The sequence below is a fragment of the Poecile atricapillus genome, chromosome 3 (genome assembly GCF_030490865.1).
Source record: "Poecile atricapillus isolate bPoeAtr1 chromosome 3, bPoeAtr1.hap1, whole genome shotgun sequence".
In the NCBI taxonomy this organism is placed as follows: domain Eukaryota; kingdom Metazoa; phylum Chordata; class Aves; order Passeriformes; family Paridae; genus Poecile; species Poecile atricapillus.
Window position 1 is genome coordinate 40,937,246 of NC_081251.1, and position 21,969 is coordinate 40,959,214.

General features: G+C 36.6%; 1 protein-coding gene across 3 annotated transcripts in view; it reads right to left on the bottom strand.

Annotated features, from left to right (window-relative positions):
- The window catches only part of FBXL4 (F-box and leucine rich repeat protein 4), a 66,524-nt gene that overhangs the window by 38,633 nt on the left and 5,922 nt on the right, over positions 1–21,969 (bottom strand). For all 3 annotated transcript variants that reach the window (XM_058834755.1, XM_058834756.1, XM_058834757.1), the window contains 4 exons: positions 21,449–21,615; positions 20,254–20,843; positions 10,943–11,288; positions 3,688–3,932 (listed from right to left, as the gene is read on the bottom strand). In XM_058834755.1, the coding sequence (XP_058690738.1) occupies positions 3,688–3,932; positions 10,943–11,288; positions 20,254–20,762 (1,100 nt within the window). In that variant the 5' untranslated portion in view covers positions 20,763–20,843; positions 21,449–21,615. The remainder of the gene's footprint in view (positions 1–3,687; positions 3,933–10,942; positions 11,289–20,253; positions 20,844–21,448; positions 21,616–21,969) is intronic.

A 21,969-nucleotide genomic window follows, 5' to 3' on the forward strand; every position in this document is an offset into this window, starting at 1 on the left:
CACACATCTTGATTCTCTTGGCGCATGCAAGTATTCATGCTTGAGAGTGAGACTTTGTAAGGTAATTTGGTTTTAAAATGAAGTCACTTTCCCTTCCTCTAGCTATTCTATTTTCTACTCTAGCATGTATTACACCTCCTTTTTGGTAAGCAAATTCTAAAACATGGCATGTAAGTAAGTAGAATATTAAGTATCTGATCTTGTGCTGTTCTCAACACAGATAAAACTATTTCAAGAAAAACATGCAAAACAAATGTTGTAACTTAGTTACAGCCAACCCCAGTTTTACTAAAAACCTCTGGAAATTAAAGCAAGAGACAGACCTGATTGTTAAATTGAAAATCCCTGTGAAGTCACACATTACTCCTATTTTCTGTGACTGTTTGGTGCATATTTCAGTAATTTCTCTGACCCTCCTGCTAGTTTGACTTCTAGAAAAGCCTCACCAAATTAAACATTGTCAAAACCCACTTCTACTAAAGGCAATGAAAGCCTTCAAACGTGAACAACAACAAAACTGTTCAAGAAATATTTCTGGATGTGCTTGCCATGCAAATACTGCATCACTAACCTGAAAATAAAACACTATTAATTCATTTCACAGTGTAAAATGTCAGATGTAAATAAAAATCCTAATTCTTCGGATGTTTAAAGCAAAAGAGTTTAAACAAGTTAATGACATTACCAGTGATCCAAGAAAATCTGCATGCAGAACTCAGTTTTTAAACTGTCATTGTCCTTGAGCTGTTTAAACCTCAGAGCATTTATTCAGCGTCTCAATATTTAGTACTCCTCCAATCAACTCTCCTCACTCTTCCTACATAGGTTCTACCCTCCCACACTGATATTTTGCCCTGGCATGAAGAGTTTCACCAGACCCCTAAAGCCAAGAGAAATGCAGTGCTGTTTATGTAATGCCTGCCGTGAAATCTTTGCTTATTCCCTGTCATTTTGCATTTCAGACTCCTGAGACTGCTCGGATACTCCTTTCACTTTTTTGTACACTTTTAGTTTAATCTAATATAAAGTTTAGTTAATTTATATTATATGCTGAAATGAAAAATGTATGATAGTAATTTTTAGCCCTAAGGAGGAGATGTTATCAATAAGTTAAAATACCTTCAGCTTTGCCTCAGGATGTTCATATGCCTGAAGCATTCTGTCTTCTCATGATAATACAGTATTTGCTCCAGTCACATTTCCTAAAATTACTTTTAACTTCTTTTCACTTTAATACATTTCTTAAGAAGATCTGTATTTCCAATAATTTCTTAGCATTTTCAATCATTCCATGCATATATGAACATCTTAAAATGACAAATTTATACAAGCTACTACTTTTAAGATTGTCATAAAAAAAAAGATAAAAATATTTTTGAAAAATATTTTCTAAAATAAGATTTAATCAAGAGTAGCACTTAAACATACCCTGACTTGTAGAAATCATAAGTTACACTGTACAACTGTAAGAATTAAACCAACTCCACCGGTTTTGAACTCGACACTGCCAACTAACTCCAAATGCTGAAAAAAATGCAAAAATATATATGTCCTGGTTTTGGACAAAAGGAAAAACTATTTGAGTTCTTGATTATGTGTCCTGGATGCTGTAATATTCCCCACATTGTGGTATCTTAATGACAACCTTGGCAATAGAACTAAAGAATTTATTGACAGATTTATCTGTCAAGGAACAGCATCTCTTACCAGGAAGCTCCTTTTTCAACAACAGTTAGATTAATGCCTTTGAAAAGCAAATCTTGTTCTAATGAGTCTCCTCGACTAACAGATACTTCAATAGCAAATGAGCAGCAAATTTTCCTCTCCTGTAGGCCAGCAAATTTGACAAACATGCTGATAAAGACTGTCAAAAGAAAAATTTGTGTTGGGATTCTACTAGAAAGGACTTTTACAGAACAAAGGATTGCAAAATTATTTCAGTAATAGAAAAAAATTTAAAAACAAGACCTCTCCACCAGTTACAGTGGAGAACTTTTGTTTCAGAAGGGAAAATGATAAGCACAGTTTAGACATGCTAACTATTTAGCCTATAACTTTGCTTCTAAAATTTACGATTGAACTGCATCTCCCATTCCCAGACTACATCCATCCCTTTCAAGAAACACTTTTTCCTAAAACTAAAATAATTTCAGAATTGCAACAATGTCAATAAACTTCTTCCCATTTGTTACAAATAATCCCTTATAAGAAATATAAACCGAAAGTGTTTGTATAAAAATAGACAAATAATGAATATTTATTATTTAAAAACACTGCATACACATAAATGTTACAGTAGTTCAGTACTGAAGAAAAAAAAATTAGTAATAATAAAGTAATTTTCAAGTAAGTGGAAGTCAGAAATGCCAAACTCTAAAGTTTAGAAGTCTCTGAATCTGGCAATAATTTCTTCCAAGCCTACAAAGTTTTTTAGCAGTACTGTATGCTTAAAAAAAATAAAAAATTAATGGAAATGAAAAAAAGTTGCCAAAAAGATTCACATATGTTAAGTTTTCAAAAGACAGACTTAATAGCTAAGCATCAGAAAGCAGGCAGTTCATGATTTCAGAGTTGTATTCTCAATTAAAGCTCGCATATTTATCCTCTGCATGAAGTATCTAACATGAAATCCACATTTAGGAGAAATTTTTGTACTCAATTCAACAACTAGCCAAAGTCTATTTTCTTTTTCTACCAATAAGCACAAAAAAAGCATAGGATTCTTGCATTACACTGGAGGTGTGGAAAAACAGGAGCAACATTCGCATCTTGAAAAGTACTTCATCAAAATATTTTACTTCCTCAGGTAAGGAATCTGGCATGAAAGGAAAGAAAATGTCTGCATACTTGAGTTAACCTTTTCATTCAGAAAACCAATGAGAGTTCAGACTACTTTTTCAGATATATTAAATATTTCTGTTTCTTATCAGTCAATTTCTGCTTTCACCTGCCACTGCTGATTACCCCTTAGTTCAAGCAACAACTTTTGCTTAAATGAAATGCATTGATAGAAGCTGTTTAACTAATGCAAATGAGCAAAGAAGCAAGAAATGATATCTTAAGAAAGCAGAGAACATGGCTGTTATACAGAGAAGAATCCCTGCAAATTTGCTGTTTTAATGATCTACACCACAGTCATATTTTCAGCTCATTGGAATATGCACATGCAACCCCCCTGTTTTCCAACAGGGCTAATGTTTTAAATCATTTTTATGAAAATATTTGCATTTACATTGGACTCCAGTGATTACTTGGCTCATACCATGTGAGTATGCAATCAGTTTATTACTGCAGCCATTCTAATACAGTCCTACTGATGACTCATCTGTACAAAGAACAACCATAAACATTTTCCTTGCAAGATGGATTTTTGATAGCTCAGTTCTAGCAGAGTGTTTAAGAAGCCCAGAAGAAAGCAAAACACTGCTCCCCCTGGAAGAAGCCTTTCAGTCACAAGCAGCTTGGAACATGCAGACTCTACAGACTGCTATGGACTTCTACTGCTATATTTAGTATCTTCTACTGTTTTGGCTGTTCCTTTTTTCTACATCATAACAATCACACCCTTTATAGTAGATCCAACACATTTTTTGCCTTTTAATAAAGTTTCAAATACTTAGTGAAACTACCACGCAGCAGCTCTGCAAGCAGAGATTGTCAAAATATTTCTGTACATTTAACACTGACCTGCTAAATCCAGAAACAGAGATGGCTCCCCTGTTTCCAGTCCAAGATAAATTCAGCCACTGGATGAGAGTGCAGCGAGACTGTAGGTACTCCAGGGATGTGTCATTAATCCTCGCCCAGTAAGGTTGTAAACTGAGATGAATGTACTGTAGAGGATCACAGCAGTGTTGATACAGTAGCTTACAAGTTTGTGCTAGTCTACATAGGTCTGGTACTGTAAGGTGACTCAAAATCAACTGGATGAGCTATATAAAAACAGGAAAAAAAAGTCACAGATGGTCATATAGCACTTAAAATGTTAAGGGAAAACTGCAAAGGAATAAGAAAATATGTTCTAACTTCAAAGAGAGTAAAACCTTTTACTTAAAAGCAACTTCTCAAATAAATCAATTAACTATTAAATAGAATTGCACTGCCTTCTCAATTTGACAACATGCTAAACAAGAAAGGAAAAAGCAGATCAGTATATGAAAGTGACAGGAAGCTTTCAAATCAGAAGTTTCTTTACCCATGCTAATTTAAACAGTGATATATATGTAAACACTATGTTTATATATTTCCTTTCACTAAGTCTGCTCTTTCATTGAACAGAACACAGAACTGGCATCCTCCTTCTTGTCTATATTTAGTTTTTAAGATGGGAAATATTTGCAAAGTACATGGAAAAACCATACAATGTCCCAGTTTCCCCACACCCTGAACCAATTTCAGATTTATTCCTCTTCTCCCTGCTTTAAAAATCAGTGTTTTGTCTTCTATCTTATAACCTCTCCTCTGGACTATGCAAACGGATAAAAAACTCAACATAATCCGGTCTCCTTTTACAGCTTCTTTGCCGTAATACTTTTGAGAGCATTTTTGTTCTACACCAGAGTCAAATCAGAACGGCAAAACCCCTTTTTAACTGTATCAGTTGAATCATCTCAGCTTCAGAATAATCACCAGCCTTTCCGACTAGCATCACTGTAACAGTTTTTGTAAGAACTTATGTCACACTCAGAAACTAAGAAATATTCCTCCTCTCATATCACACTTTTCCTTTCCAAGGAAAGATCAACACACACACAGACATAAATACTCACTTTAAGAAATAACAAAAACGCCCAACAAAATAAATAAATCTTCTTTAGCTTAGGAACTGACAGAAAATGCACTTGAAAAATGAAATCTAAAAATTAATGTTTACTTTAGCAGAGCTGTCTCTAGCAAATATAAGTACCTGCACTCAAGTTATATAACTTAAACTGACTGTTTTCAAGCAGAGTGGGAAACAGTAACTTGCTGAAATGAATCAGTGTAAATTTAAAAAACCACAACTCACAAATTAACTTAAACGGAAGAGAATCCTGTGGTCCTTTCAAAATACCAACATGTTTCATTTTAATGTCTAAGAAGGATTCATAAGACAAGTCCACCAAAAGTCAGAATAAAATCTGTGACGTAAAATGAAAATGGAGTTTTTGTGAGATCCAAACAGATTGTACCTCCAATGCATCACTTTATTATGCAGCTACTTTCCACCTCTCCTCCTCCCCCCTTCATTTTTGGAACAACAAAACAATTCAACTTCCTGCAAAACGGAAAATGTTACTTCCTACTCAGCTCCAGATTTAGTATTTACATTTCCAACAAGAGCTACATATCTTAAAAAAAATTTAGTTCAACTCCAATGCAAAAATACAGTGTTTGATATACTCCAGTTTCTTTCATCCTTGGTTTCAAGCCTTTCATCTTCCCTTCTCCTTGCTTGTCCTTTCCCCTATAAACAGCCCAGGCTTTTGTCTCTGCAGGTGTCTGAAACTCACATTGATGCAGAGGACCAGCACAGACATTTCAATTTAACAGGATGGATGGATAGACAGATAGATAGATAGACAGAGTGTATATATATAAATATGCACGTATAATAACTGCAATTATATTATAACCAGCCAAGTCTGCACCAAACCGACATTCAGGAACCTGTCGACACTTTGAAACCTAAAATATCCAAAATAACTAGGAGCTAACAAAGACATAATCCAAGTTAATCTCTTGATTTTTGCAAACTTTCAGCTAACCCTCACTATGCAATTCAGCTAAATATCTATTTTATTAATGCCTTTTCCCTCAGATTTTTCTCCCATGGTTACTTACTAAGTTTTCTAGAGCTGAAAGCTCAGCAGAGGCTGCACAATTAGCAGAATTTATATCTACAATTAGTGTGACATAATGTCTGATAAAAGCAAATACAAATTTCATTCAATGAGAAGAAAGTTATTTTGTAACTTCTGAGCAATATAGGGAATGGTAAATGAAACTATAAATGATTAAACAATGTCCATTTACACTAATTGATGACTTCAGTGAGTGTTTTGTAACACACAGGATGTCTTTCCACACCTGAGATGAAATCTCTCATGTCTCAATCAAAAAAATCTGTCTTTATTTTTTACTGAAATTATGGTACTTCACAATATATAGAATGAAAGCATACAGTGAAATGTCACTCCTATGATATTATGTTATAAAGTGCTTTTTTTTCCTGGTTTTTGATTAAACAAAGATAACAGGTTCAAAACGTACAGGCTAATAACCATTAATCACCATTAGCCTGTAGTCTGGTGTCTGTCAGGAACATGCTTTTTGTGTCTGTGTACCCTAGCATAAAGTACAATTTGATATCATAATGAGTATGTGACATGATGTGCTGTACTGTGCAACGCTGTGTTCGTGGTGATTCCAAGAAAGCTACAGAGCTATCTGCTTTGAAAGCTAATTTCATAATGCAGTTTCTCACAAACAACAGTTTTTACTGTGATTTTATGAAAAATTATGATAATCATTATTATTTCACACTTTCTTATAAATCAAGGAGCAAAAACAATGTTTATTGGAAAAAACAACAGAAAGAGGAAAACAAAGTATCATTTATATAACACTGATTGCCTTTTAGGCTATAATGGGCTAAAAGCACCGAAGTACTTCCTCTCCCATTTCCAAGCAAACATGGTACATGCCAGCTTCAAATGCGTGGTGAGATCAACGCCCACTACAATGAACACCTCCAAAACCAGAAGGTTTCCAAGTCACAGTTCTCCACAATCCAACAAACAGAAGTACACAAAACCACCGTGTGCTGAGCACAAAAATGATCCTGATTCCCAGCCAATCCATATTTTTATTATGGTAGTCCCTGATTCCAGCATCTCACATACAGGCATATTTTTTGAACTACCAAATAAAAAATATAACATCTTAAAAGAAAGAAGATGGAAAAAAAAAACTTCTCACCCACTGTAAAGTTTGCTTATAAGCCCAGACAGAATTTCCACTCCTCAGTACAGGGGAAAAAACTTTACCAATGGTAATAATATTTCAATACGTATTATTGAAGTATATATATATAAATAATGTGATATATATAAAAGTATTATTTCTAATAATACTTATTGAACTACAAGTTTCTCTAGCTTTTTAGGCTTTTTTGCTGAGAAACAGCAAGCAACAACCATCTGCCCCTAATAAAATATTTTCTGTGGCTAGAGCACAATAATGCACAATTTGGTTTCGTCAGAGAAGAATGTCTGGATGCTGGTCAATCCTACAGTATCTGTACTTTCTACAAATTTCCTTCCTCAGTTCTTCCATATGAAGCTTTGGTTCATATGGAAATGGTTTTCCAAGAAAAAAAAAATACACTGGCCTATGCAAACCACTTATTCAGAAACAGACAAATGAACAACTTGCAATTTTTTTGACTCTTGCAGCTAGAGCTGCTACAGCTCCGAATCCATTTAATTAGAATTGATATTAAAACATGCTGAGGTAAAGGACAAAGAGGCAAAGAGAAAAGGCAAGAAGAAGATGGTATTCTAGGGCTTTTGACATTTCTCAGCATAGTTTAAGGAAACACACATCCCTGGTTCCACAAAAGTACAACTTGCATCAGCAAATGGAGACACATTTAATAGTGGATACCATAATAGTGAACATCAGCAGACACAAACAGCCCATAAAGCTTGTACGCAGCCTTCAGAAAAATCAGCTTCAAGGAATGACAAAAATGTCATTTACATCTTCCTATACCAAAATTTTTACAAAAAAAAATCTGTTTTGGACAGGAGTACATAGAGTCTTCTGACTCTCCTCTCTGGAGAAAAATAAGCTGGGTTTTCAGTAGTCAGCACATCTTGGTGAGTCTCAAACTGCTAACATGTATGCTGTGGCAGGTATTCCTCAGCTTTTCCAAAAGCCTTGAATTTGTTCAGGCCTTCAGGCCTCAAGTATTCCTGAAAAGCCATCTAAGACTAAGGCCTTACTCCTTCCACCTTATAAGCAGCACAGACTAGTCAATGAACTGGGAAGGAAGATAAGGGCATGAAGTCTCTCCTCTAAAATCCTTCTTCAATTTTAAGGTAGCTCTGGAAAAGAGATCATAGATAGCACAAGTACTTCACAGCTAATAAGTGCTGGTTAACACCATCCAAGATTAGGGAAGGAAAATTCTCTCACTTAGGTCATAAAAAAATTTACAGTTTCTTCTACAAAAGTCTGTGCCCCGGAAAGCTGAGCGTTTTTCTCTTTTTTAGGAGCAATCTTAAAATGTCTTTAGAGTTCACACTGCAGCAAACCATTCCTAATGCCATTCTGAGGAACAACGGGATGGGATGGGATGGGATGGGATGGGATGGGATGGGATGGGATGGGATGGGATGGGATGGGATGGGATGGGATGGGATGGGATGGGATGGGATGGGATGGGATGGGATGGGATGGGATGGGATGGGATGGGATGGGATGGGATGGGATGGGATGGGATGGGATGGGATGGGATGGGATGGGATGGGATGGGATGGGATGGGATGGGATGGGATGGGATGGGATGGGATGGGATGGGATGGGATGGGATAGTCTATGGAAGTTTCAGAAATACAACAAAGGCTGAAGGAACTGCTGCCTACTTAGCAAAACCCACTCAGCTTGTATATATTGTGAATTACAGCGGGTAGTATGAAAAAGCTTTAAACAGGTCAAATAAGGAACAGGTATTCCTTAGGACAGTTACACAATGACAATCAATATACACCTACAATTTTTCATGTAATACATCGATCAAAACCAGGAGTCAGCAATTGCCTTACTTCATCCACAGTTTGAACACTTCCCATAAAAATCTGACATTTGTCAGTCTTAAATACAGCATGCAGAGTAGTGCTTCCATATCCAATGTGATAAAAAACTGTCACACTACCAAGTACAACATTTTTGTTGTTCCAATGCCCAACCCTTCCAGCTGGACTAGAAAGCAGGAAACTGGGATTTATGCTGTCACAAAACCAGTACAGAAATAGTCTTTTATAGTATTCTGACAAATATTCCACCCATATTTTCAGTTTCTTTGAATCAAAGCAAAAGAAAAAAAATATTTGGGGTACTGACAGACGATATAAATTCATTAATGAAACCAAACATGTTAGAAAATGGATGAAAAAGGAAGCTGGTAGACAAACACGAGAGTAGAAAAATACAATAAAGTACATGGAGACAAGTTCACAGGAGTAACAAGACTACACAAATACTTCCTAAATTAAAATTTTAGTATGTGTAATCAACCATTTATGGTTTGAGACAATGATCATGGAGGTCTTTTTCAACCTTCATGATTGTATGATCATGTGGAACAAAAAAGAGATTAATCAATCTCTCTGGTATTCTAGGATACTACAAATCAATTTATTCAGCCTTTTCAAACAACAAAAAACTCCTACATTTAAATGAAGTTTTATCTACAATTAATTTCCTTGAATTATTAAAACCAACATGTTTTCAAACTTTCAAACAATTATGTCAAGTACTTTCTTTACTTCAGTACTGCTATGCAAGCATCAACAGTAAAATATATGAAACTCTGGGGGAACACCACTAGAGCTAAGTCATAATAAAGTTAGTATCTGTATTTATTATTCCACTGCATCAACAACAAAAACAAACAAATTATAGAGGTTTGATTTCAAGAGAAGACAGTAAGAATTGTTACATTCTCTTCCTTTCTCTTTCCTCTTTAAAAGCTCCGGAAACTTCTGCAGGCTACTAGGGTGCATGGTCATCCTATCATGGCCTTCAAACCGGGGTATAGAGACAAAAGATGAGGCAAGACCAAAATACCATTTGATTAGATCAGGTATTTCTGCAAGCACCCTCCAATCTGCGGCAGTACACCTCAGCACACTCCCTCCCCTTTCAAAAGTGAGTCTGGTTCAAGCCACAAGCACTCTGAGCATTTGCTGAGTTACCACAGTGAATGAACACTTGCTGCCTCTACCAGATTGCAGCACAATGAAGAGCAGGAATAATCTTGTCTCTGCCCAAATCCAAAGGTCTGACCAGCAAATAAAGGCTCCTTTCCACGATGTGCCAATGGTTTATTTCAGGAGAAGTGTAATTGTTTCATCTCTAAATTCTTACTCCAGTCAGGGTACCAGCCTTTTTAAGCAGCTGCACCCCACTAAGAGCTGCCTGGCTTGTACATGGTATTCAGCAATCATACTCCACAATTTCATTATACTGGAAATTAAAGGAAAGAAAATACTCATCTACAGACCCTGAGCACACTTGCAGCCATTATGCTGCCAGGGGATCTGAAAGAACATTTTATTCACAACTGTCTTCTGTGCTAATGACAGAATGAAAAGTAGCAAACATAAAAAGAAAACAGTGTGAAGAAGTCCAGCTATAAGATATTCTACCTGCACCACAATTCAAAACTTAGATGGAAAAAGCTCATTTAATAATAATATAAAAATTAATTAATAAAATCAAGAACAAAGCTCTGTAAGTTTTGTAAGAGAGAAAACAACAAAACAAACTTTTAGCCTGTTGCAAACTCTTTCCACTTCCAGATGTTGACTGAATCTTTTCATATCTCTTCTGTGTATTTTCTTTGTCAAGCATGAAAACTAAAAACCTACTGGAAAACTGCTTAAAGCTTCTAAGTTCAAGAGCTGGAAATTCAAGGCTAGAATAACTGATGTAAGAACGGTGTGAATGTGCAGATTCTTGAGAAGTAAGAGTGCAGAAACTATGCAAATAACTAACATCTACCCATGGAAGCAGACAGAGAATTCAGGTGTACCTATACAGTAAATGCAGGAGATTCACAAGGAATGCAAGGAACCAGCTGAGAAAAAACAACAATCCTAACCAATACCCTGTAAAGCACCTGTGCACTCTTAATGATCAAAGCAACGATTGAGCATAAAAATGCTTTTCTTACCTCATAAGGCAGCTTATCAAAATATCCATTAGTTGGCCATTCCCTGAGGGTAACAATGCTGAACTGTTTATTAAGGGTGTCCATTCCACAGGCAAATTTTTCTTCATCCTCATCTTCATCTATATCATTCATATCAATCATTGGAGTCTTAAGCGAAAGCACAGGCCTCTCTTTCACACCATGCAGTACTACTGCATCCAATTCAGTGTAATAGTCCAGAAGAGAGCTGTTCACTTCCAGTCGGATTAAGTTTGTGGGAAAGTTTATCTGTTTTATACAGGGTGTAAACTGCCGTGCCTGAGGACCATTCACCTTCATAGGTGCCTCAGACCAAAGTATTTCCCATCTGTGACAAAAAAAACAAACAAACAAAAAAACACATACAGCATATGAATTAAAATCAAAGTTACTAAAGCAATTCCTGAGCACAGCAAGAGGGCAACATCTTCTGTCAGAAGTATTTAACAAGCAAGAAAAATGGCTGAAAAGATGGTTTGTGAAACTTATGTTTTCCCTAGATTTGGGGATGGATGAATTTAACAGGACACATTAATTCATGGCGTTAGCATATTTTCTCTGCATCACTGAATAACAAAATTAACTGCAGACTCATAGTCACTTGTTAGTGTTATCAATGCCCAAGTCTTTCTAACATCTCACAGGTAAGGTAATCGAAACAAATGGATTGCTGATATCTTCACAATGATGGCATGTTAGTGTAAATACAAGGACCAATCTTGCCATGTAACCCAAAAAGAGTCATCTGACCTCTTATTTCCTACAAAACAAGAAAAAGCCCCCACCATGCAAGCTCTTTAATATCAAGCCTGTCCAAATTACAGTATTACAGATTACCAAAAAAAATATTAAATTTTACTTTGTTTATCTGCCTAGGCAAGCAAAATGTTCCTGACACTAATTCACTGACAAATTAGCAAAGAAAGTAGAAACTTCAAGTAATTTTTGAAAGGGTCCTTTGAAAAAGACATCAGAATTTCCAAACCGCTGAACAGAAAAGCCTTTCTCTTCTTTGGTCCAGCGACAGAAGTTCAGGGCATGCACAGAACTACCATACATACATCCTTACTTTCACACACAGACCCAAAAGCTCCTCCAGTAAGTGACAGGGAACCCGCTGCCAACCAAGTAATCTGGAGGAACCAAGCCTTACATTCCTTAGATCTTCAGCACTCCCAAACTTGCCTAAAACATGGTCTTTTGTACCTGCATGAGTCCTCACTCAGTGAATGCAGATCCTTCAGTCACTTATGTCCATGTTTCTCCTTCCTCAAGTCTAGATAATTCCTAGAGAGCCTCCAGCAGTTATTACTGCTACTCCCTTTGACAATATGCTTACCTCAACACTAATCCAGACACATCCACATGTATGCCATCTATTTCTGATCACCCTATCTCAGCTTCAAGGATTTCTCCCAGACTCCTTGTCCTGCCACATGAATTTCTGAAGCATTCTATCTGCTCCCCAGTACCTCAGCATCTTGCCTTTTCCTACCAGATACTTTGAATTTACAAGTATTGCTCAACACTGGTACCTACTGCAGAACACTTGTGGGGATAAAAGGGGAAATATAAATTAGAAAATAAAACGAATCATGCTTTGCTTTCAGAACCAAATGCTTAAACTCTTTCCATCATAACAGAAAGCAAAACAAATGTAGGGATACATTAAAACGTTGCACACAGCATAAGGTCTAGAAGTTTGATATTTGCTAGTAGGAAAATTAAGAAAATTAATCCATATTGGCTGAAACTTCCATTTTCACAATGGATATTTTCAGGTATGCACAGATAAATTTTCCTATCCTACATCATGCTGCTCTCCAAGTATCTTATGTATGGGAGACTTGCAGAACTCTTATGTCCAAAAGAAAAAAACAAAAAATGTCATGAACTATAGACAAACATATAGGAGTAGGGAGCACATGGCACATCAAAGTACTAACTTAGAAGAGTGGACGGCTCTACCCTAAAATTAACAGTTTTCATAAGAGTGACATAGTATTAAGAAAAGATTTCGTTAATTTACAAAATGAATGTCAACTCATGGCAAAGTAACAGCTGTAGTCCCACTATCAAATCCACTCACATAGGTCGATTCTCTAAGCAAATACTTAGTGCTGGCAAGGCACATGACCTTCCTTGAACACATCCAGATCAGCATCTGACATTTTGCTTAGACACCTCCATGTACCCACTGAAAGTATCCTTAGGGAAACTCAAGGCTATTTTTTCACTAATCTAACATACACTGGACCATCAACTTTTCGCAGAATGCGTCTGTTATTGACTTCTCCTTTTGGACCCTGGAGAGAGGATTATCTAGCAGCTGCAGAGCTCTGGAAAAAAATAATGCATCTGGAGATCTGGGCTCATCAAATTGCAGTGCAATAACCAGCTCCAGCAGTAGCCAGTTTCCAGTCTCTGTAATAAACTAGAGAAAATGGAAGACATGCAGCATGACTTCACAATCTTGTGAAGCTCCACATTGCATACGAAATGCTGATGAACAACAAACCCAGTGACAATTTTCCATTGTCCTTGTCATACTGTTTACTTTTCACCAATAGCCCACCAATCTAACTTCAAAAGAGTAACCTCTTGGTTTGTCTGGAAAACCTCAAGCCTACCAGGTCGATTTGATGATATTCTCTGCCTTGGTGGCACTACACACAAGAGCAGGCAATAGCAATTGCTCTGAGTCAGGGCTCGTAAATCCTTCCCATGAGTAGGCATGGTAAATTCTTTGTATGCTCTTAACCCATTACTATTCTCTATCCACTCCACTACAAGTGGAAGTGATCTCTATCTCTAGGATCACCGCTGTGATACACAAACAGGCTGCATGTAAACAGAATGGGAGTAAAGAATTCACATCGGGATCAAAAAAGCCTAACTTTCCAACAGGCTTCAGCAAGAATTTCTGGAACATTCTTTTGTTACGGTAGTCCACTTAAAATCTTTCATAAGAAAGGCATTTTTACAGTCAATCCTGGCTTGAGGATATGTATCAAAATCAGTTTCCCTAAGAAGGTTGCCTGCATCTGTTTCAAGTTTACAGTGTTCAATAAACTATTTAACCCAAAACAAAGAGAAACTGAATCCCAATAAATACCTTCAAAGAAGTCAAAGGATTTCTGCCTGCCCCGTGCCCTGAGTTAATTAGGTAGCTCTCAAAATATCAAGCAGAATCAAATTAATTCAGGTAGTACACTGTTTGTCTTCCAGTCTTGCAGCTATATAGTAACAGCTGATCAAAGATGTCACAATGAGAGAGAATGCTTTGATAAGACAGTTTCATCAGCAATTAGAAAGCCTCAGTCTTTCCAGCAAGGAGTGCCAGGCAAAGCCTGAATAAGAGTCAGCAACATCTGTATTATTTTCTCTAGTGATTGAAGAAAAGGAGGACATTAAGTGAGTTTCTCCATTCAGCCATTCAGTCATAGACTCAGTTTTCCCATTAAATATCTCTCTGTCTCATGAAGACAGGAACTCAATTTTCTCTGATACTAAAGACTCCATACACCTATGTGATAAAAAATTTAAAAAAAAAATTAAAAAAAACTCTCATTCCTCTTCCTTCATCATGAAGGAAAATACAGTCTGGTGATTTCTAGGCTGAGAATCATACTTGTAAGGTCTGCGTCAAATGATAGCACATATTTAAAGCTTGCCTAATTTTTTGTTGACCTAATGCTTTTTGGAAAGGTTTTTAATAGTTAAGATGATGCCTGAGCAGACCTGGTTACTTCTGAAGAAACATATGTAATAAGAGAGAGTCTTTGGAAAAGTAAAGGGGTTTCTAGGAAAAGTAATCAGATTTCTCTCCAGCAATACAAGATTAAACTTTGCTTGCAATTGCTGAGGTTTCTTGTATTGTCAAATTGAGATAGGTGTAGAAAGTAAAAAAAGGACTACAAGCAATCCAATAAATGCCTTGCCTCAAGAAACTAATAGCTGAGTTAAAAGCCAATAGAAGGGAGAGCTCCATAGAGACCAACAAGGAGAACATAACGAATCTCAGAGAATATAACCACACCTTTGATGAAAATGCAACTTCTGCATCAATTATAATCACATGCTGCTCTTAGCCAAGCAACTGCACGGCAAAAATCTGTAAACCTACAAGAAAACAGCTTCTGCCTGCAAGCATACCAGGGATGCTTCAGCACACTAGCTCAAACCAACCTGGAAAGCGCAGCCCTGATCTCAGCTGTGAGCTCAAAAACACAAATAGCAGGGAAGACTGGGAAGATCATGAGCACAGTTTAAGAATCATTCAGATTACGCTGATAAGCAGAGCTCACAGCAGTCTAATTATTAAGGGAAAATACAAAGCAAATTTTCTACCAATAATTCAATTCTGAAATACCAGAGACAGCAGACAGGACTCCAAGAATGCTCAGGACATTTAAAATAGCAAAAGGTACTTCAAGTGACTGCTCTGCCTACATGAGCTTTCTAGGAGTTTCTCAAAAATGACTGTATTCCACATACCCACGATTCATTTTTCTGTGACAGGCATCTGAACAAGAAAAAGCTGCTTGCCTGAAGATGTCAAAACAAGTTTTAAGTGAGGATGCAAATGTCTAGAACTTGTGTGTTACACATAGGTGAGATACAGGCCCGAAGGTTCCTTATCACACTCTAATGTGTTGATGGTATCAGCAGTGTTTTGGGTGTTTTCATCTGAGATTTTCAGGGAATAAAAGGTAGAGTGAAAGAACCATCTGAATGCAACTCTCTACAAGTAAGAACTCATAGTATTTTACATTCAGTACACTGCCTTTCTGGTTTCACTGCCTTTTTTTAAAGGCGGGGAAGTGGGGGGTGGCTCCATCAAACATTTTTAATCCCTGTCCAGGCAGCTTAAACACAGTAAATTTCCCATTGGAAGAAGAGGGAGCCTTTTATTTTGTCCATCTTCATTAGCCTGCTCCTCTGGTTTCTAGCAGCTTCTGCCTCTACAGGCTTTAAGACTTTCAGAAGCAGAAAGAAACTTTGCATACAGCAAACACAGTTAAGCCTGGAAATACTGAGCTATGCTCAATTTTCTAGCAAAATTCTAAATTACACGAAATTAAACAAATTAAATAGAAATAAACAACAGGATTGTGTATACAAGGCAGAATGGAAGTGGTCCCAGACAAATGATCATGGCATCTCATCTGTGAGAAAAAACCTAATATGGGTCACACCTTATGTGTAGAAAACAAGAAAAATTAATCACAAGATACTCTCTAATTATTGAAGAAGCAATCACTGCATAGCAGGAAATATGAAATATCACCCCAAGTACAGCCACTGATTTCAGAGTAGTTAGGAATCTCTGATTTTGAGCTTTTACAAAAGAACATGAATATAAAGTATTACTGTAACATATGATACAAGAACAACAGTCAAATTAAATTTAAAAATACCCCAACAGGAGAATAGGGACCAATATTTTGTTTCATATTCCAAACTTAAAAACCGAAGTTATTTTAATAAAAGGAAAATGTTAACTTCTGAAAATATTTTTTTTTTTTTTACTTGATAGCTCCCATTTTAAAAAATACTAACAACAACTAACTATTAAGAATATCAAAATCTATCAAAAGGACTAACACTGAAGAAGCCATTAGGAAATCATCAAAAGTAAGCCTTCTGGGTAAAAAAGGAGGGAAAAAACCCAGGAAAAAACCCTTTTTTTTCATCACAGAAGCTAGCTAAATCTTACCCATCAATCCAATACACCATGAAAAACAAAGAAAACTCTCCTGGTTGGGTTCTGCTCATGCTGCATTTGCCCCCACCACACATGTGTAGAGCTCTCCCTCTTTGACTGGCTGAAGCCTGGTGACAACTCAGCATTGTCACCAAACCCTACAAACACAGAATGTGCACTACAGTACAAAGTCCCAGGGCCACACTAGTACAATAATCATAACACAATCAAAAATAGGGATTGATTTCTTCACCACATAAAAACTGAGACATTATGTTACAACATTTCCCTAATCTCAAACTATTAATTTTTTCTTGGGTTTCCTGTATTACAGTAATTCACATAACAAATCTGTATGTGGAATGTTAATATATTTTAAGGAACTACCTACACTTCTCACCAGTATGAGAGGCACAAATGAAAAGCACAAAAAGTTTCCATGTGTTAGAACAGCAGTTTCTCTAGCACTTACGATTTTTAAAAAATTGTTTCATTTGGAGAAAAGTGAGGCAATGCCTTCTGTCTTTAAAACAAAAGATATGAGAGGATGAAGAATCCTCCAGTTGCTGGGTGCCAGTTAAACCATAATGAAAAAACCTTCAAACTTTTGTGTTTAAGCATGAGGATTACTTATAAATAATTACACACCCTCTGAGAAGTAAATGTCAATTCCTATTCCATGAAGACCCACCCCCACCTCTAAAGATACTGAATAAAGCTCACCTGAGACAGCATCATACAAAGCCGCAACAGCAGTACTCAGTGCACCACCAACAAAGGAATATGACCAAAGACCATTTTCTGAACACCTGCATGAGCTGGTCTTTCATGCAACTGAAGCATAAAGTGAGTAATACATTGACCAAGTACGTGGGTGTTAGCCATTGTTTAACAAAAACATGTAAAATTCTCTTGAGCAAGAACTGTGATGCACTAGCTCCTCACAAAGATTCTTGCAGCCTAGAAATTTTTGTATACAGCAAAGTTTTGAATGACCTGATGTTTTAAATACTAACCAAAAAGAAAAAAAAAATTTCCTAGTTGGAGCAGTATAATCCACTAAACATAACACTTCAGCAAGTCTGCTCAGATTTTTTCCTCTCAGTAGTTTTGACTTCACCAATAGTTTGGCCTTCTTTGTATACCAAAAGTAGGAACTGGCAAAAAAAAAGAGCCTTCCTAATGACCTGCCCTCTCTACAATGCTGTTCAGAAACAGATACAGCGTCAGCTCATAAAACAAAGCAGCACTGAAAGGTTTCATTGGTAAAAACCAAGCATCAAAACAGTCAGAAAGGAAAACAAAGTTCTATGTGCATTTTGAGTAAGTAGGTCATGGCCTTTTTTAACAGAAGAAAATAGTATGGCAGCGCTTCAAGACCAAAACATCAGTTAAACAAGGAATCACCTGAGATTACAGCAGCATTCCATCTTCAAAAAAAAGAATTCTTAGCTGATATCTCAGAGAATTTTTGGAAGCAAAACCAGGAGACCAAGAACAGAAACAGAAAAGAGACTGCACTCTTGCAACTCTTCAGATTCCCCTCATAAAGGTGAGCAAATGAACAGAGAAAAAATATTGTTCTCTTCCTATTGTTCTCTTGTAGAAAAAGGGTTCATTCATCTTCCCTTCAAGACATCATAAATAAGACATTTGCCTCCTTTAGAAGAAAAGAGACAAACCAAAGGTGCAGCTCTGAACAGACAAGTCCTGCTGAGGAAAGAGAAAAAAAGGGTCTCTATAACACTCCTCTAGCATCAAGACTAACAAGTATTGAAGACACAGCATGGACAACTTCTTCCAAGGATGCCCGAGACAACCTTTTTCCAGCCAGAAATGTTAACCTATGCAAGCAGGACAAGGGGCATTCTTGCCTACAAATTAAAAAGCAAGATCCTACAGAAACTTCATCTTTTAGTATGGAGGAGGGCATCTGTGCTCTCACTCCGACCACAACTCAAGAGAAGTCAAAAAGCACATACACCAAAGTTTTATATTAGTATTTTCACTTCTGTCTCCTTTTACCTCTCTGTACAATTTTCTTCCTTTTTTTTTTTTTTTGTGTGTACCTAATTAAACAGGTCCTTCAGTTAACTATTTTTGAGCTTTCCTCAAAAGTTTCTATTCTGTGCTCCACCATAAAGAAATAAAATCTACATCATGAAATAAAAAAGTTAAATGGAAGTTCACAGAGTAATTTCCCAGAAGTCATTTCACATTAGGTTCTGAATTTGAAAGTTTTAAAGCTGCCTTCACCACATACCATTCTGTAAATAAGTTCTGTATTACAGTGCCAAAAGCACTGATACTTCTAAAATTACGTGGCCTATTATTATTTGACCTATCACTGTTCCTTGAATTCAGATGTTCACTTCAGAGCTATACAACATATTTTCATTAGGCCTGTAAAACAAGCAACTGCCCTTAACTACAGTAGATGATAGAATCATACAAAATATATTAACTAAGAATTTTGAATATAAACCATGACACCTGATTTTCCAAAGGTTTTTGAATGAACATCAATGGCCTTAGGAAGCAAGGGATAATAAGTTAAGACTTAAAAATATACTTTTTTGCAGCATCTGTAAAAGGCAAGTCAGTAAAAAAACACCCAACATCCACACTACCCCTGCTTATACCACCAAAGTGTATATATCATAGCAATATAGTATTTGTTGGCATACTGATCTTAACAGAACACATTTTCTTAAGTATTTCTTCTATCAGCTCTCCCTTACTTTACTTCTTCGGTATCTTTTAATCTCTTTTTGATATGGAATACTTCAGTTGCATATACTGATGGCTTTTCCCAAAGTTTTTCCCCACTATGGGCTTTGACCTGTTCACTTTCTCCTTCCATTTCTGTTTCCTCATCTCCTCACTAAGAGCTTCTCACCTCACACACAGTGCTTTTCTTCACTATCTTACCATTCCTCAGGTTAGCATACTCCTGAGCCTGCAACTGGAATTTCACCAAGACTTAATAATATAAGGAAAGCCATCAGGATTAAATCTGCTTCTTTTACCTGAAGTGACAGTAAAAACCACTGCAGCTCACAGCCCTTGACCAGACCAAAAATAAAGACCAGACAAATGGCATCACCTTTTGTCTGATTGTTCTGTGCTTCTGGTTCCAGCTTCATTTCCATACGAATAGTTACAGTGCCTGATTGTACTATACATGCAACCTAAAGCACGCAAAGAAAGAGTCCATGGCTACTTGAAGCAGGATGATACAGCAGCCATGATCCCTCAACCTATTTTACACAACTTCCTCTTCCTACTACCATTTCAAAAGTAGTGTTTTATACAGACATAGTAATTATTGCCCATAAAAATTCCAACACTGAAACTATCATTACACAAATTAAATTTGATATTAGGAGGTGCATTAATTCCTACAAAATGTCTACATCTCTGAAGTTGATATCAAAACGAGTTACCAGTTTTAAAAACATGAAGAAATAAAAATTTTAGTGGGTCAGATACAAAACCGATGAATACTAGGAAGTAAAGCTCACTAAACAATCCTATTTGTAGCATTTAACATCCTACAGGAAAGCATAAAGAAGAAAAAAATTACCTTACTTCAGCTGGTGGATTTTGTGAGTAAGGATTTGCAGAGCATGCCAAAATCCTGACTACAGCTCCAGGATGATAGGTTTCCAGAATGTGCACTGCAGTGGGATAAACTGGCTCTTCAAAAGCAAGTTCCACATAGTCTTGGCTACAGAAAGTGGATGGTGTCCTCGTGAAAGGCAGCCGAGCACTCGGGCAACGATCCCACCAGGTCCCGTAAGTTCGAAAGACAGCAGTCTGGGTAAAGTCACCAGAACTAGGGTACACATTGGGAATACCCGCTAAATTCCACATGGTATACGACATGCTGTTTTCACTGCCATAGTGAGAGCTGAAATCCAACACTTCTTTGGCATACTGAACTATTTCAACATTGATAGGTAAGGCTCGGGTGTTCGATTCAATAGCCCTCCGACTGTTCATTTCTCCTCTCGTCGCTGTCCTAGCTCGGCGCCGAAGGCACATGTAGTAAAACATGCTCAGAACTGTTAACATGGGAAACACTGGTGACATCTAGATAGGACTTAGGAAGATGCAAAAAGTCAGGAGTCCTTTATAAGTTGCATTAACTGCCTGTGGTGTTTTGAAAAAGAGCTGATAAAACAGAATGAATAAACGCAGTGAGCAGATAAAGCATTCTTAGAAAGCAAATAGTGCTGTTCTGAAAATCATCTTAAACAAAGTACTGCTACTAAAATATTAATAAATTATTGTATCTTATTGTAAAACAATTGTTTAGTTGGAATCTACCAAGTCTGGATTCCCATTTACTTTTTTACCTTACTACCCATTTATTTTTTGTTTAAAAAAAGAGAAGACTATGTAGAAACATTAGCCAAAACCAGCCCTTAAGCAACAAAAAACCTAATGGTCAAAATAAGCATTATCTTCAGGGATTTATTACAAGAAAAAAAAAATGCACTGATTCAGGGAAATTAATTCAAGTATGAAATTAAATTTGGCCCATGCTGTAAAAAACTGTGAAAGTATATCTGAAGATTCACCTTCCTATTGTGAAGATACAGCTTCTTAAAGCCATTGTGAATACCTTTACTTTCTTTTAAAAATAGTGTGAATGGTTTTAAGAGTGAAAAGAATGAGCTTTTGGGCTCACTCTTTTCAGCTGCTAATCTAAATTTAACCCACTGTTTCCTCTATCAGAGTGCTAAACTGAACAGTCACAAAAATACTGCCTTTACCGTTTGAAGTTATCCATGACACACCAACGATACAGGGGTCATCAGCCTCCTGAAGGCTGTTCAGAATTCACTAACAACATCATCTTCCTTTAAACCATGCAACAAACGAGGTCCTCAAAAGAGTCCTGGCATCCAAAGCAGAAGTTCCCATAGAAAGCATTTTAATTCTGACAAGAGAAAATATTTTCATTAAAGAAAAAATTCAGTTAAACACAAAATGTACTAGATCTGAATACTGTAAAATCCCAACACAAAATATACTATCAATTAATGATACCAATGTGTTTTACACAGCCTACACTAACACAAGTAAAACAATCAAATAAGCAGGTTTAACAATTAGAAAAAGCTAAATTAAAGGTAAGTTGCTTTACTAAAGCTTTCTGTTTACAACAGTGAAGAAACATTTATAGCTGAATGTTCTCTACAGGACACAGGAGGGCTGTATCATATTCCCTACTAATAAAGATCCTCTTACATATGCCTGTCCCATATTGAGCAGCTGCTCCATACCTGCGTGA